The sequence below is a fragment of the Sarcophilus harrisii genome, chromosome 3, assembly GCF_902635505.1.
Source record: "Sarcophilus harrisii chromosome 3, mSarHar1.11, whole genome shotgun sequence".
NCBI classification, from domain to species: Eukaryota; Metazoa; Chordata; class Mammalia; order Dasyuromorphia; family Dasyuridae; genus Sarcophilus; species Sarcophilus harrisii.
In genome coordinates this window covers 399370284-399385771 of record NC_045428.1, presented here as the reverse complement: position 1 = coordinate 399385771, position 15488 = coordinate 399370284, and the positions used below count along the sequence as shown (strand labels likewise).

General features: G+C 36.8%; 1 protein-coding gene across 1 annotated transcript; it reads left to right on the top strand.

The window, feature by feature from the left end:
- The first annotated feature begins 14146 nt into the window (after positions 1 to 14146).
- Positions 14147 to 15014, top strand: LOC100914300 (U11/U12 small nuclear ribonucleoprotein 35 kDa protein-like). The gene is made up of 2 exons (XM_031957226.1): positions 14147 to 14872; positions 14948 to 15014. Exons 1-2 carry the CDS (start codon positions 14148 to 14150, stop codon positions 15012 to 15014), a joined length of 792 nt encoding a protein of 263 aa, XP_031813086.1. The 5' UTR covers position 14147.
- Positions 15015 to 15488: the final 474 nt, after the last annotated feature.

Genomic DNA, 15488 nt, shown 5'->3' with positions numbered 1-15488 from the left:
AATCTCCCTGTAGTGTAAACAACAAGCACACAGAGGTTTATCAGAGAGATATGTAGATTGAAGATTATCTTGGGCATCCCCCTGCCTTTGGACAGAAACACACAAACTATGACAGGCAGTTGAAATTCTATCCTGTTATTAAAGATAAGCAAAGAACAAGCAATTCCACAATCTCTGACAGAATTTCACAACCACCACTCCTTAGGAATTCTTTGCACTTCACCTGAACCTGAATCATTCTTTCCTATGTTCTTCAATAAAATTTTGTTTTGTTTTTTTTCGGTTACCTCCTCCCCGTTCTTCATTGTACATACCCCCTCAGGTATGAAGATGTAAAGCCTAGAGGACTCAAACAGTAACTAGCAGGAGCTAGCAAATTCAATGGGGTAAGTGAGAAGAAGGAAGGAGGAAATCAGGGATGTTCTGATATAACATATAACAACCCAAGCTTTAAGAAAGAAGAAAAAAATACATTACCTACTTTAAAGTTAATCTTCATTATTAACACTTTCTTAAGTCTAGACAATCCACAAAATGACAAGTCAAGCCCATATTTGTAGCATTTGCTGATTTCTGAGGTGTAAATGCTCACACTGACAGTTTAACAAGTGGCACAGCACCACTTGGGAATGGAAGAGTGCAGCCCTCACCTCCTTAACCCAGTAGAATTGTGGGGGAACTCCAGAAGAAAGATACTACCCCATAAGGCAATGGGGGTGATAATGAGTGAGAGGCTATCTTACCATGCTACAGGAGAATGCTGTTTAACCCATAGGTAGAGAAGGTTTACCAGAGAGCGGCTGCTGTGTGTGCTATAGCTTCTCAGAGAACTTGGGGACAATTGTGTGAAAGGTAAAAACAAAAGACAGATGATCAGCCAGGAAAAGGGCTGGCAGCCTTCACACCAGAGCTGCTAGTCTTCCAGATGACTCTGGGAGGCAGATTAAGACTGATGACTCTGCCTCACTTAAATCCAATTTTGATTCATGAATAAATTAAATTTAATTTGCATGAAGCCTTTACTCTCTCTTCCAGAGTCACCAAAGTTCAGTGGCAGGACAGAGTCAAGGCTATTGGTGATTACTCAAGATGCAGTGAATAATCGTGATGTCTTTGATGTTCCACATACCTGCTTCAGATGCCTTCATAGCCGTTGGAACAAATTGTTCTCATTCCATTCCACCAGAGGAAGTCTTCATTTGCTTTGGATAGATACCCCACTAACTCACAAGAGGGTTGGAGACTCCTTGTTTGCCCTCTCAACCTTAAGGTTTAGCCTGTCTGCTGAAATACTTTACCAGGATGTGGTTACCATGCATGCTAAGCTTCTTGGAGCCATAGGTGGATCAGGTAAATACCAAAAGTGGAAAGCAGCCTTGTAAGGGGCTCTCAGCCTTGTAAGTCCTCACTCAAAAGCTACTAGTCTTCCCTGAACACACCCTTATTTATAAATCCAATTTACAAGTAAGTAAAAGAAAACATTTGGCAAGTCACAGAAGCACTGAATTTTTAGAATTGGAAAGGTCCTCCGTGTCCTTCTAGCCCAAACTCATACCCAAAAGAAATTAGCAAATCTGTTTAAAGACCTCTAATGAAGGGAAACGCACTACATCCTGAAACAGCCCATTTCACTCTTGGTTACCCCTATTATTAAGAAAGCTTTTCATATATCAAACCTAAATCTGCCTTTCTGCTGTTTCTCATCATTATTATTCCTAGGCCAATCAGGAAAAGTCAAAATTAAATCCATCTTCCTCGTGGTGAATGTAGTTATTATGTCTCTTACTCTGTCCAAAATCTTCTTTTCTCCAAGATAACCATCCCTGGTTCCTCCAAATTGTTCTCATTGACCCTTTGGCAACCAAAGACCATAGCTTCTAAAACTGAACATAACATTCCAAGTGTAGTCTGACCAAGGCAGAAGGACTACTATCTCCCTATTCCTATTATCACATTCCTTACACCCCTTTTAATATAGATCAAGATTATATTTTTGAATACCATATCACACTACTGACTCATATTGAACTTGTTGGCATCAGACAACAATTATTACAAGGATTAGAGAAAAAGTAGCAAGTGTATAGCATACTTGATGATTTCTAAAGCACTTTAACACATGTATTATCTCATTTGAGACTCACAAACACCTTATTATGTGGGAAGAGTAAGTGTTATCGTCTCCAGTTTATAGAATCAAAAACTAAGTTCTTAAAAAAGGAAAATGATTTATTTGAATTCATACCAAGCCAGAATCAGATCTCTCTGAATTCCAGACCAATACTTTCTCTACTGTATCAAATTAGACTCCATAAAACACAATATACACATACATCCCCATCAGTTCTTTCTTACCTAGCCTGAAATTCCACCATTAGATGCAGCCATAGGATTTGAAAACAGAAAATAGAAAGATTTTTAGTCTGTTGGAGACCAGTGTGAAAATGTACTTTGCTGGAAAAGAAGCCATTTTGTTTTTTAAAAAATCTGCTGTGAAAAGCAGCCATAGGATTCCAAAGAAATGGACTTTTTCCTCTGGTGCATTACCCCCAACTTAAAGATAGTCTTTTGTAAACAGGAGTTTCTCTCATTGATAGATCATAAGGTCATAGATTTAAAGCCAAATGACCTTAGAGGTCACTGAATCCAATGCCCTAATTTTACAGATGAGTCACAAAGTGCTTAAGTGATTTACCTAGGACTGCATGGCTTGTCAGTATTTAAGGCAAGGCTTGAAACCAAATTTTACTGACTCCAAATCCTTTGATCACTGTCTTTGATTAAAAACTTATTTTATCTCTCCAACAGAGCCAGGACCAGGATAAGGATCCAGCTGACTTTCAACTGGTCCAGTTCAAGGACCAAATGTGAACTAAAGGGAAGAAACCTGTAGGGCAATAAGTGAATATTAATTGAGGCGGGGATACATTCAACAGGCCATTATGCTTAAAATGAACTATAGGAAAGGGAGAGAGAATAAGCATTTACATAGAACTGACCATGTATCAGACACTATGCTAAGAGCTTTTTGTAGTTATTTCATTTGATCCTCACAACAAACCTACATATTTATCATCCCCACTTTTCAGTTAAAGGAATTAAGGTAAACAGAGGTGAAGTATCTTACCTGGTATGAATTAGCTAGAAAGTATCTGAGGTCGAATTTTAACTGAGAACTTCTTGACATCTAGTCCAGCATGCTATATACCAAGTCACTTAGCTGCCTTAAGTCTTTGAGGACCTATTTGTATAAGATTCTGGCTGCTCATTTATATCTGGTTCCCCACACAAAAAGCCCCTCTGGAGTTCTATAACTGTACCCTATTTGGGAAAGCTTCCCTTTTCCTTAAATTCAGATTACACTCTATCCACAGAGCACATATACCTCTCCATCTTTAGATCTTTATGATCTGGACAATAAGGCAGAAAGGAAGGGGGAAAGGAAGAAACAATTATCAAATACCTACTATGTGCCAGGCACTATTCTAAATACTTTATAAAAATCCTCATCTAATGCTTAGAAAACTTGTATAAAATAGATGTTGTTATTCTCCTTTTACAACCGAGGAAACTGAGGCAGAGATTAAGTGATTTGCCCAGGGTTATGCAGTTAGTAAATGTCTGAGACTAGATTTTAATTCAGTTCTTCATGATTCCAGCACTCTAGGATCTAATGATAGGAAAGCAAGTAGGAGAAGGTGTGAGTTCTGCAAAAAATTTAACATACTTGGCTGCACCAGTTTTCCTTCAGGCACTTGCCTAAAATTTTATTTGTGTGATTTGTTTTGTTTTGTTTTATGCCTGAATGCATAATGCTTCTTCTCAAAGATCTTCATCAGAATCTCTCCTTACAATTGCTGGCAACATGCTCAGAGTAAAAGGCTATCCTTAAGCTGCATCAGACCAGGAGATGATCTGATAAGGATTAGTACCTAGTTATTTCTATAGCAGCTCCAACCATACCATTACTTTGCCAAGGAAAAGAGAAACATTTGGATTAGGGTAAGGCAGTCAGGTGTCAGTAGTTGATTGTTTCAAATTCATGTTTTTGACAACCTATACCAAAGGTGTTAGTTTTAGTCAGGTGTCAGCCAGTCAAGATGCATTTATTAAGCTTCTGGTATGTGCCAAATACTATGCTAAGTGCTGGGAACACAAAGAAAGACAAAGAATAGTCCCTGTTCTCAAAGATCTCATGTGAGAGACAACATGAAAACAACTTCATACAAAAAAAGATATAGACAGGATAAACTGAAGTTAATCAACAGGAGCAAGGAATTAGCATTGAGGAAAATTAAGAAAGGTTCTTTGAAGAAGATGGGACTTTAAGATGTGGAAAGCAGTAAATGGAAAAGAGAAGGGCTAAAATTCTAAGCATCAGGCAAAAAAAAAAAAAAAAAAAAAACAATGAATGTTTTGCTCCACTCCAATGTTCACAGAGGCAAAAAGAAAAAAAAAATTGGAGACTGACCAACTTCGCATTTGTCCACAGCTACTAACTTTAGAATCTAGAGTTTACCAAACTGAAAGCCACAAAGATCTTTTAAATTAATAATTTTTTGAATATAACAATTGGGAAGTGCTTAGCTCAGTACCTGGTATGTAGTAGGCACTATATAAATGCTTATTCCTTTCTCCTTTAATTTTCTGTATCCAAACAAAATTAACCACAATAAATAAAGGTATTGTGCTTCTTTCAAGGACTACTTTAAAAATGGCAAGATGCCCTCTTCTTTCCCATGATGTATTTATTATATGTGAAAAGTATTACAAATCAAGCAAGTGATATATATATATGTCTCACAGTTCAGGAAGCTCCTTCCTCCAAAGAACTTTTGATTCAAAATCACATGAAACAGTAGATTTATACTAGAGATAGCCTGATCCTAAGGAAAGAAGTCAGTGTTTTCTCCCCTCTTTGGACCCCTCTGTGACCTTATCCAGCTTAGAACTACAGAGGAAAAATCTCTTTGACAAACCTTAGGTATAGTTCATATCTAGGGTCTCCTCAAAAGGAATCAACAGGGTTTCTTTTTGCCACACCCTCTAATTTTATTTATTTATGCCACACTCATAAGCATATTACAGCCCAGGAAGGAACAGTAGAGGCTATCCAGTTCATCTACTTCATTTTCTTTCTTTCTTTGGTTCCATTTAGTAGTTTTCTTTTTCAAATTACATGTAAAAATAGTTTTCAACATTGAAATTTGAGTGGATACCCATCAATTGGAGAATGGCTGGATAAGTTCTAGTGTATGAATGGAATGGAATATTGTTCTATAAAAAATGATAAGCAGGATGATTTCAGAAAAGCTTGGAAAGATTTATATGTTCTGATACTGAGTGAAGTGAGCAGAACCAGGAGGACATTTTACACAATAATAGCAAAATTATGTCATGTTCAACTGTGATGGACTTGGGTCTTTCAGTAATTCAGTGATCCAAGTCAATTCCAATAGATGTAGGATGGAAAATGTCATCTGCATCCAGAAAGAGAACTATGGAAATTTAATGTAAATCGAAGCATAGTATTTTCATCTTTTTTTATTTGGCCATTTGCTTTTTCTTTTTTTTTTCTCTCATTTGGTATGATTTTTCTTATATAATGTGACAATTATGGAAATATGCTTTAAAATATTGTACATGTAAAATCTATTTGGATTGATTGCTGTCCTGGGGAGGTGGAAGGTAAGTGATGGAGGGGGAAATTGGAACTCAAAATTTTATAAAAATGAATGTTGAAAACTATTGTTATGTGTTTTTGGAAAAATAAAATACCATTGAGGAGGGAAAAACACAGCAAGCTATTTAATAGAGGTTATACATGTACAATCATGCTAAACATGTTTGCATATTTGTTGGAGGTTTATCCTTGGAAGTGCTGTCTTAGTCTCAGTTGCAATAAATAATTATTCCAAAATCGCAGCCAGCTGCTAAAAATGCAAACGTTTATTTCTCCTTCCAAATTTAGCCCGGTTAGTTGAGGCCTAGCTCTCTGCCTGGCTCCAAGAGATCTTGAAGCTTTGTCCTTGGCTTCTGCCTTTGCTTCTCAATCTCCAGTCTGTGGCAAGTAGTCTTTTCTTTCAGTGTTCTGTCTCAGAGCCCTGTCGATGTTCCGAAGAAATTCCCCTTTTGCTCCAAGAGCTTCCTTCATTTATGTGATCTCCCAAAGGTTAACTCCGCCTTCTGGAGGGAGAGGGATTCTGGGTTATCTCCCAGAGTACTCTCTGGTCCTGAGAGAGGTGTGAATTCGGACTAAGCCAGCCCTGAATTCTCTTGTGAACTCCATTGAGTACTTAGATACTTGAGCTCTCTAAAGGTGTGAACACAAGCATTGTTCAATCAGTTCCACTTAGTATCTTGTTTCAAGTTCTGGCCTAAAATAACTCTTAAGATTAAATTAACTCCAATGTCTTTAACACTTTGTAAAGAAATGTCTTAACACTTTAGTAAAGATTCCAACACATATTAGTCTTGTTTTGAAAGAAGAATCAGAAAAAAAAAAAAGAGAAAGAAAAAAAAATTAAGAGAAAGTAGTATTCTTCGATTTGCATTCAATCTCCACAGTTCTTCCTCTAGATGTGGATAGCATTTTCCATCATGATGAAATTTGTCTTGGATTGCTGTATTGCTCAGAAGATCTAAATCTATCACAGTTGTTCATCACACAATGTTGCTGTTACTATGTACCATGTTCCCCATTTCTGCTAACTTTACTCAGCACCAATCATGTAAATCTTTCCAGTTTTTTTCCTGAAATTCAACTGCTCATCATTTATTATAGAAAAATAGTATTCCATTACATTTATATATCACAACTTGTTCAGTCATTCTCCAATGGATATTCAGCCATTCCCACAATTCCCAATTTTTCGCCACCACAAAAAGAACTACTATAAATATTTTTGTAGATGTTGGATTATTTCCCTTTTTTATGTTCTCTTTGGGATATAGACCTAGTAGTAATACTGTTGGATCTAAGGTTATGCACAATTTGATTAATCTTTGGATGTAGTTCCAAATTGCTCTCCAGAATGGCTGGATCAGTTCACAACTCCACTGATCATGAATTGGTGTCCCAGTTTTCCCACATCCCCTCCAACATTTATAATTTTCTTTTTCTATTATCTTAGTCAATATGATAGGTTGAGAACATTTTTTCACATGACTATAAACAGTTTAATTTCTTTATCTGAAAACTGCCTATTCCTATTCTTTGACTGTCAATTGGGGAATGACCTGTATACTTATAGATTTTACTCAGTTCCCTAAATATTTTGGAAATAAAGCCTTTATTGGAAAGTTGGCTGTAAAAGTTGCTTCCCAAAGGGACCCACATGTGCAAAAATGTTTGTGGCAGTCCTTTTTATAGTGGTAAAAAAGTGGAAACTCAGTGGATGCCCATCAGTTGAAGAATGGCTGAACAAGTTATGATCTATGAATGTTATGGAATATTATTGTTCTGTAGGAAATGTTCAGCGGGATGATTTCAGAGAGGCCTGGAGAGACTTACATGAACTGATGCTGAGTGAAATGATCAGAATCAGGATATCATTATACAGAGCAACAGCAAGATTATATGATGATCAGTTCTGATGGACGCGGGTCTCCTCAACAATGAGATGATTCAGACCAGTTCCAATGGCCTTGTGATGGAAAGAGCCATCTGCACCTAGAGAGAGGACTGTGGGAACTGAGGGTGGATTACAACATAGCATTTTCACTCTTTTTGTTGTTGTTTGCTTGCATTTTGTTTTCTTTCTCATTTTTTTTCCCTTTTTGATCTGATTTTTCTTGTATAGCAAGATAAATTGTGGAAATGTGTATAGAGCAACTGCATATGTTTAACATATATTGACCACTTGCTGACTGGGGGAGAGAGTGGGAGGCAGAGAGGGAAAAATTAGAACATAGGGTTTTGTAGGGGTGAATGTCAAAAATTATCCATGTATAAATTTTGAAAATAAAAAACTTTAATTAAAAAATACTTCCCATCTTTCTGCTTCACTTCTGATCTCAGTTGCATTGGTTTTCTTTGCACAAAACCTTTTCAATTTAATGTAATCAAAATTATCCATTTTACATTTCATAATGTTCTCTATTTATTGTTTGGTCATAAATATCTCCCTTCTCTAAAGACCTGACAGATAAACTATCTCTTGCTCTTCTAATTTGCTTATAGTATCATTCTTTATGTCTAAATCATGAACCCAATTCAGTCTTATCTGAGCATAGGGTATGAAAGTCTATGCCTAGTTTCTGCCATATTATTTTCCAGTATTCTAGTAGTTTTTGCCAAATAATGAGTTCTTATTCCAGATGCCAGAGTATTTGAGTTTATCAAACACTAGGTTACTATAGTCATTGACTATTGTGTCTTGTATACCCAACCTTTTTCACTGATCTATTACTCTATTTCTTAGCCAGTACCAAATGGTTTTGATGACTATTATTTTATAATACAGCTTTAGGTCTGGTGTGGCTCAGCCACCTTCTTTTGCATTTTTTTTCATTAATTCCTTTGATATTCTTCACCTTTTGTTCTTTCAGATGAATTTTGCTATTATTTTTTCTAGATCTAGATCTAGTAACTTTTTTTGGCAATTCAATTGGTATGATACTGAATAGGTAGATTAATTTAGCTAGAATTGTCATTTTATTATATTAGCTTGGCCTACTCATAGGCAACTGATATTTTTCTAATTGTTTAGATCTAACTTTGTGTGAAAAATGTTTTGTAATTAGGTTCATTTAGTTACTGGCTTTGTCTTGGCAGGTAGATTCCCAAATATTTTATATTTTCTACAATTGTTTTAAATGGAATTTCCCTTTTGATCTCTTGCTGGGCTTTGTTGGTAATATACAGAATTGTTCATAATTTATGTGGGTTTTTTATATCCTTCAATTTTGCTAAGGTTGTTAATTATTTCTAGTAGTTTTTAACTGATTTTCTAGGATTCTCTAAGTATAAGATCATATCATCTGCAAAAAAGGATAGGTTTCCTAATTGCCGATTCTAATTCCTTCAATTTCTTTGTACTCTCTTATTGCCAGAGCTAATATTTCTGAGACAATATCTAATTAAACAGTGGTGATAACAAGCATCCTTGTTTCACTGCTGATCTTATTGGAAAAACTTCTAGTGTATGCTCATTACATATAATTCTTGCTGATAATTTTAGATGGATGCTACTTACCATTTTAATGAAAACTCCATTTATTCTTATGCTCTCTATGTTGTTAATAGGAATGTGTGCTGTATTTTATCAAAAGATTTTTCTGTACCTATTAAGATAATCATATGATTTTGTTAGTTTTGTTATTGATATGATCAATTATGCTGAGAGTTTTCCTAAAACTGAAGCAGCCCTGCATTCCTGATATCAATTTCACTTGGTCATAGCGGATTATCTTGGTGAAAAATTGCTGTAATCTCTTTGCTAATATTTTATTTAAATTTTTGCATTAATATTCATTAGAAAATTGGTCTATAATTTTTTCACTGTTTAATTCTTCCTTTTTTAGCTATCAGCACCATGTGTTATAAAAGGAATTTGGCAGGACTCCTTATTCACTCATTTTTCCAAATATTTTATGTAGTGTTGTAATTAATTGTTCTTTAAACATTTGGTAGAATTCATTTCTAAATCTGTTCAGCCTTAGGGATTTTTTTCTTAAAGAGTTCATTGACGACTTGTTCAATTTCTTCTATAAAATGGGATTATTTAAGTATTTTATTTTCTCTTCTGTTAATCTGGGAAATTTGTACTTTTTATAGATATTCACCCATTTCCCCTCAATTGTCAGATCATTAGCATAGAATTGGGCAAAAAAAAAAATGCTCCTAATTATTGCTTTAATTTTTTCTTCACTGATTTTGAATTCACTCTTTTCATTTTTGATATTGATGATTTGGTGTTCTTTTTTCTAATCAAATTAACCAAAAGTTTATCTACTTTTTTGTTTTTTTTTTCATAAAACAAACAATTTTATTTATTAGTTGAATAGTTTTCTTACTTTCTTACTTCTTACTTTACTCATGTCTCCTTTGATTTTCAGAATTTCTAAATTGGTATTTAATTGAAGATTTTTAATTTGTTCTTTTTCTAGCGTTTTTAGTATCATGCCCAATTCATTGATTTCCTCTTTTTCTATTTTATTCATATAAGCATTTAGAGATATATAATTTCATAATGTTATAAAAAATTACCCTGGCATGGGTTCTGGCAATAAAAAGTTATTTTTTAAAAAAGAGAGATATATAATTTCCCCTAAAAACTACTTTGGCTGCATCCCATAAGTTTTGGTATGTAATCTCATTATTATCATTCTCCTGAATAAAATTATTGTTTCTAAGATTTATTGGTTGACCCCCTTATTCTTTAAGATTATTTAGTTTCTGATTAATTTTTTTCTATCTTTCCAATTTATATTGCATCATGATCTGAAAAGGATGCCTTTAATATTTCTATCTTTCTGCATTTGAGTAAGATTTTTAGGCTCAAATATATGGTCAGTTTTTGTGTAGGTGCCATGTACTGAAGGGGGAGGGGAAGGTACATTCCTTTCTGTCTCCATTCAATTTCCCCCAGAGATCTATCATTTCTAACTTTTCTAAAATTCTAGTCACCTCTTTAACTTCTTTTGTTTATTTTGTAGTTATATTTGACTAGTTCTAATAGAAAGAGGTTGAAGTCTCCCACTGATATAGTTTTTCTATTTCTTCCTGTAACTCACATAACTTTTCTTCTAGGAATTTGGATACTATACCACATGGTGCTTATATGTTTAGTATTGATATTACTTCATTGTTTATGATACCCTTTAGCAATATGTAGTTTCTTTCCTTATCTCTTTCAATTAGATCTATTTTTGCTTTTGTTTTCTCTAAGATCTGGATTGCTATCCTTGATTTTTTTTTTTATTTCAGTTGAGATGCAATATTTTCTGATCTAGCCTTTTACCTTTATTTTGTGTGATTTCTCTGCTTCAATGTGTTTCTTATAAACAACATATTGTAGGATTCTGGCTTTTAATCCACTCTGATAACCACTTCCATTTTCTGGGAAATTTCATCCCATTCACACTCATAGTTATGATTGCTAAATGTGTATTTTCCAACATCCTGTTTTCCCCCTTTATACTTTTCTCTCTACTTTGACTTAGCCCCTCCTCAGCTGTGTTTTACTTCTGATCCCCATCTCCCTTGATCTACCTTCCCTTCTATCAGCTCCCCTTTTTCTTCATTGTTTCTCCTTTATAGGGTAAAATAAATTTCTATACCCAATTAAGTATGTATGTTATTCCTTCATTGAGCCAAATCTAATGACAATATGATTCAAATGATGCTCACACCCTTCCTTCTTTCCCTCTACTTTAATAGGTTTTCTGTGTTCTTAATGTGATGTAATTTATCCTGTTCTTCCTCCTCCTGTCCTCTTCTCCCAATACAATTATTTTTTCACCCCTTAATATTTTTTATATTTTCATATCAAAGTCAATTTAGATCCACACCTTCTGTTTATTTATACTCCTTCTAACTGCCCTAATAGAGATATAGTTGTCAAGAGTTACAAGTATCATCTTCCCATGTAGGGATGTAAACAGTTTAATCTTATTGAATAACATGCTCCCCTCCCCCCGCCCCTTTCTTTAGCTTTTTATGCTTCTCTTGAATCATGTATCCGAAGATCAAATCTACTATTCAGTTCTGGCCTTTTCATCAGGCAAGTGTGAAATTCCTTCTTTTTTTATTGGATGTCCATTTTTCCCCCTAAAAGATTATGCACAGTTTAGATGGGTAGTTGTTTCTTGATTGTAATCCAAGCTTCTTTGCTTTCCAGAATATCATAATCCATGTTCTCTGATCTTTTATTGCAGAAGATACTAAGCCCATGGCTCCATGATGTTTGGCTTGTTTGTTTCTGGCTGCAATATTTTCTCTTTAACCTTGTAATTCTGGAATTTGATCACAACATTCCTTAGAGGGGTTTTTTTTGAGATTTCTTTCATGACTCAATCAGTAGAGCCTTTCAATTATAATTTTGCTTTTTGGTCCTGGGAAATCAGAGTAATTTTCTTTGATAATTGCTGGAAACATCTTGAATGATGCTGTTCAGGCTCCTTTTTTGGTTATGGTTTTCAGATAGTCTAATAATAATTTTTATATTCTCTCTCCTGGATCTATTTTCCAAGTCAGTTGCCTTTCCAATGAAGTGTTTTACATTTTCTTCTACTTTTTCATTCTTCTAATTTTGTTTGATTCTTGATATCTAATAGAGTCATTAGTTTCCACTTGCACAATTCTAATTTTTAATGAATTTTTTTCTTCAGTTTTTTTTTAATCTTCTTTCTATTTGGCAAATACTACTTCTAAAGCAGTGGTTTTTTTCAGTGGATTTATTTGCCCAATTAACCAATTCTATTTTTTCAAGGAACTATTTTCTTCAGGCTATTTTTGTGTTTCCCTTTCCAAGCTGTTGATTCTTTTTTTCATAATTCCCCTGCATAATTTTCATTTCTTTTTCCAATTTTTCTTCTACCTCTCTTACTTGATCTTTACATTTTTTGAGCTCTTCCAAAAGAACTTTTTGAACTTGAGACCAATTAGAATTTCCCCTTGAGGCTTCACATGTAGGTATTTTGCCATTGTTGTCCTCTAGTTTGTGTTCTCATCTTCCCTATCACCAGAGTAGCTTTTTATGGTCAGAGCTCTTTTTGTTCTTTTCACTCATTTTTAAAAGTTGAAGTATGCTTCCAGAGCACAGGGGACACTGTTCCAAGCTTCTTTCGCTAGGGGACATGGATCTGGTCATTGGCCTTCCATGCTAGGGCCTCAACTGCTAGCAACTTGCCTGCTGCCCTGGGATGGCCTGGCCGACGTGCACCTTTTGTGCCAGGGTTCCAGAGCTTGCAATTTTCCTTCTATATTAGGGCTGAAGGTGTCACTGGTGTGCTGAGCCTGGACCTCAAGGACTCAGTTGATCAGTTCTACTGCAGCTAAGAGCCTCCCACTAGATTCTTTGCACTGCTCTTACACTAGGTTGTGCTCCCCCTTTACCCAACTGAAACAAACCTTTCCTCAAATTCTTTTAAGTTATCTTAAGCTAGAAAATTGTCTCACTTCATCTTTTTGTGGGTTCTGTCACTTCAGAATCTGTTTAGAAACTTTATTTAGTATTATTTCTGAGGAAAACTATAGAAGTGCAGGAAACTTCCTGGCTTCTTTCCACCATCTTAGCACTGCCCAATAATTGAAATAAAGGGTTGGAGCAGAAATCTAATATTCTTCATCTGAAGAAAAAGGCAGAGGTAGAAATCATAATGTCAGACAAAGCAATAGTAAAAATAAACCTAATTAAAAGAGATAATTAGGTAATCTATATTTTGCTATGAAAAATGAAGTAATATTAGAAAAATGTACACCAAGTTTCTCCAGTTAACAAATGGTCAAATGTTGGAATCCTAGTGTCAACTTAGCTTGAAACAAAGTGAAAACTCAAAAGTGATGTCAGAATCCTGGTGTTAACTCAATAGAATTGATACAGTGCTTGTTGGTTCACACCTTAGAGTGAATCCTTGCAGGGTGATGGGTTGCTAATACTGATAGACAAAAATGCTTGTGTTCACACCTTTAGAGAGCTCATAGAAGCAAGAAATATTTAAGTACTCATTGGACTTCACACGGTTTAGTATGAGATATTTACACCTCCCTTAAGCCCTGCCTCCAGAAGGAGGAGTTAACCTTTGGGAGATCATATATATGGAGGAAGCTCTTGGAGCTGAAGAGAATTACTCCGAAACATTGACTGGGGTCGGAGAGGAGCACTCTGGGAGGAAGCCCATAAGCCCTCTCTTTGAGGCAAGAGAGATTCATTGCATCTTCCACCTTGGTGCTGGCTGGAGGCTGAAGAAAGCAGAGGCAGAAGCCAAGGACAAAGCTGCAAGAGCTCTTGGGAGAGATAGGCCTCTGAGCTAACCGGGCTATATTGAAGGACACAATAAAAGATCTGAACTTTTATCAGCTGGCTGAGATTTTGGGTGATTATTTGATTGCAACTAAACTAAAGCTGCCTCCAGAAAACCTCCCTGAGAAACCAACCTTCTCCCAGAGAGAACTCTTATATGTTAAAGAAGAAAAGCAGACAATGAATGAGTGGATGCCTATTGCCAAAGAATATGATCCTCTCAAGGCTGGGAGCATTGATGGCACTGATGAAGAGCCTCATGACCGGGCCATCTGGAGGGCGATTCGGGCTCGCTATGTGCCCAACAAAGGGGTGTCCGGAGACCCCTACCTCACGCTCTTTGTGGGCAGGCTAAACCTGCAGACCACCGAAGAAAAGCTGAAAGATGTCTTCAGCAGGTACGGCGACATCAGGAAGCTGCGATTGGTGCGGGATGTGGTCACGGGCTTCTCCAAGCGCTATGCTTTCATTGAGTACAGAGAAGAACAATCTCTTTTAAAAGCTTACAGAGATGCCAACGGACTGGTTATTGATCAGCACGAGATCTTTGTCGACTATGAGCTAGAACGAGTCCTTAAAGGGTGGATCCCTCGGAGACTTGGAGGAGGGTTTGGTGGGAAAAAAGAATCTGGACAGCTGAGATTTGGTGGACGGGACCGGCCTTTTAGAAAACCCATTAACTTGCCAGTGTTCAAAAGTGACTTCTATGGAGAGGGTCAGAGGGAGAGGAGGGAGTGGTGTCGAGACAGAAGCTGGGACTGGAGGGCCAGAGATCAAGACCATGATAGGGGCCGAGAGAAGAGGTGGCAAGAAAGGGAGAGCAGCAGCGCCTGGGACAAGAACGAGAGGCAAAGAGAGCGGGACTTCAGAGAAGAGAGGAGCAGGGGCCGAGAGAGAAAGGACCGAGAGAGAAAGGACCGAGAGAGAAAGGACCGAGAGAGAAAGGACCGAGAGAGAAAGGACCGAGAGAGAAAGGACCAAGAGAGAAGAGATAGGAGCAAGGAGAGAGACTCCAAAAAGCAGAGGAAGGATGATAAACACAAGTAGAGAGGACTTTAACTCCCAACGTCTCCATGAAACAGCTGCCCCTCTCCTCGGCACCTGCACAGGCACTGGTTGGTGAGTCAGTCAGCTGCCAGTCCCTGAGGTGCATGTTTCCTCTTCCTCCATCCACTCCATGATGTCTTCCTTTGCGTGCCTTTCTCCCCTTAGATTTTCCAGGGCTCTCCCCGAGCTCTCCTCTGCCACTTTCCTAGTCTAGTTTGTGTTATCTTTATTTGGGGACACACGATTCTAGTCCTTCGTCCCATCTAAGCCCAAACTTGTCTCGGTATCACCAGAGCGCTGTGCGCAGGCAGCTGCTGAATAAACAAGTCTAGTCATCTGAGAGGCTGCATTCACTGGATCGTTCCTAAGAAGAGGAAAGCCCTCCGTCTCCGGTGCCGCTGGGCCGTTCCTTCTGGGCCAAATGGGGATTCTTGTGGGATCGATTTGCAGCTGGAAGGGACCTTACAGACTGGG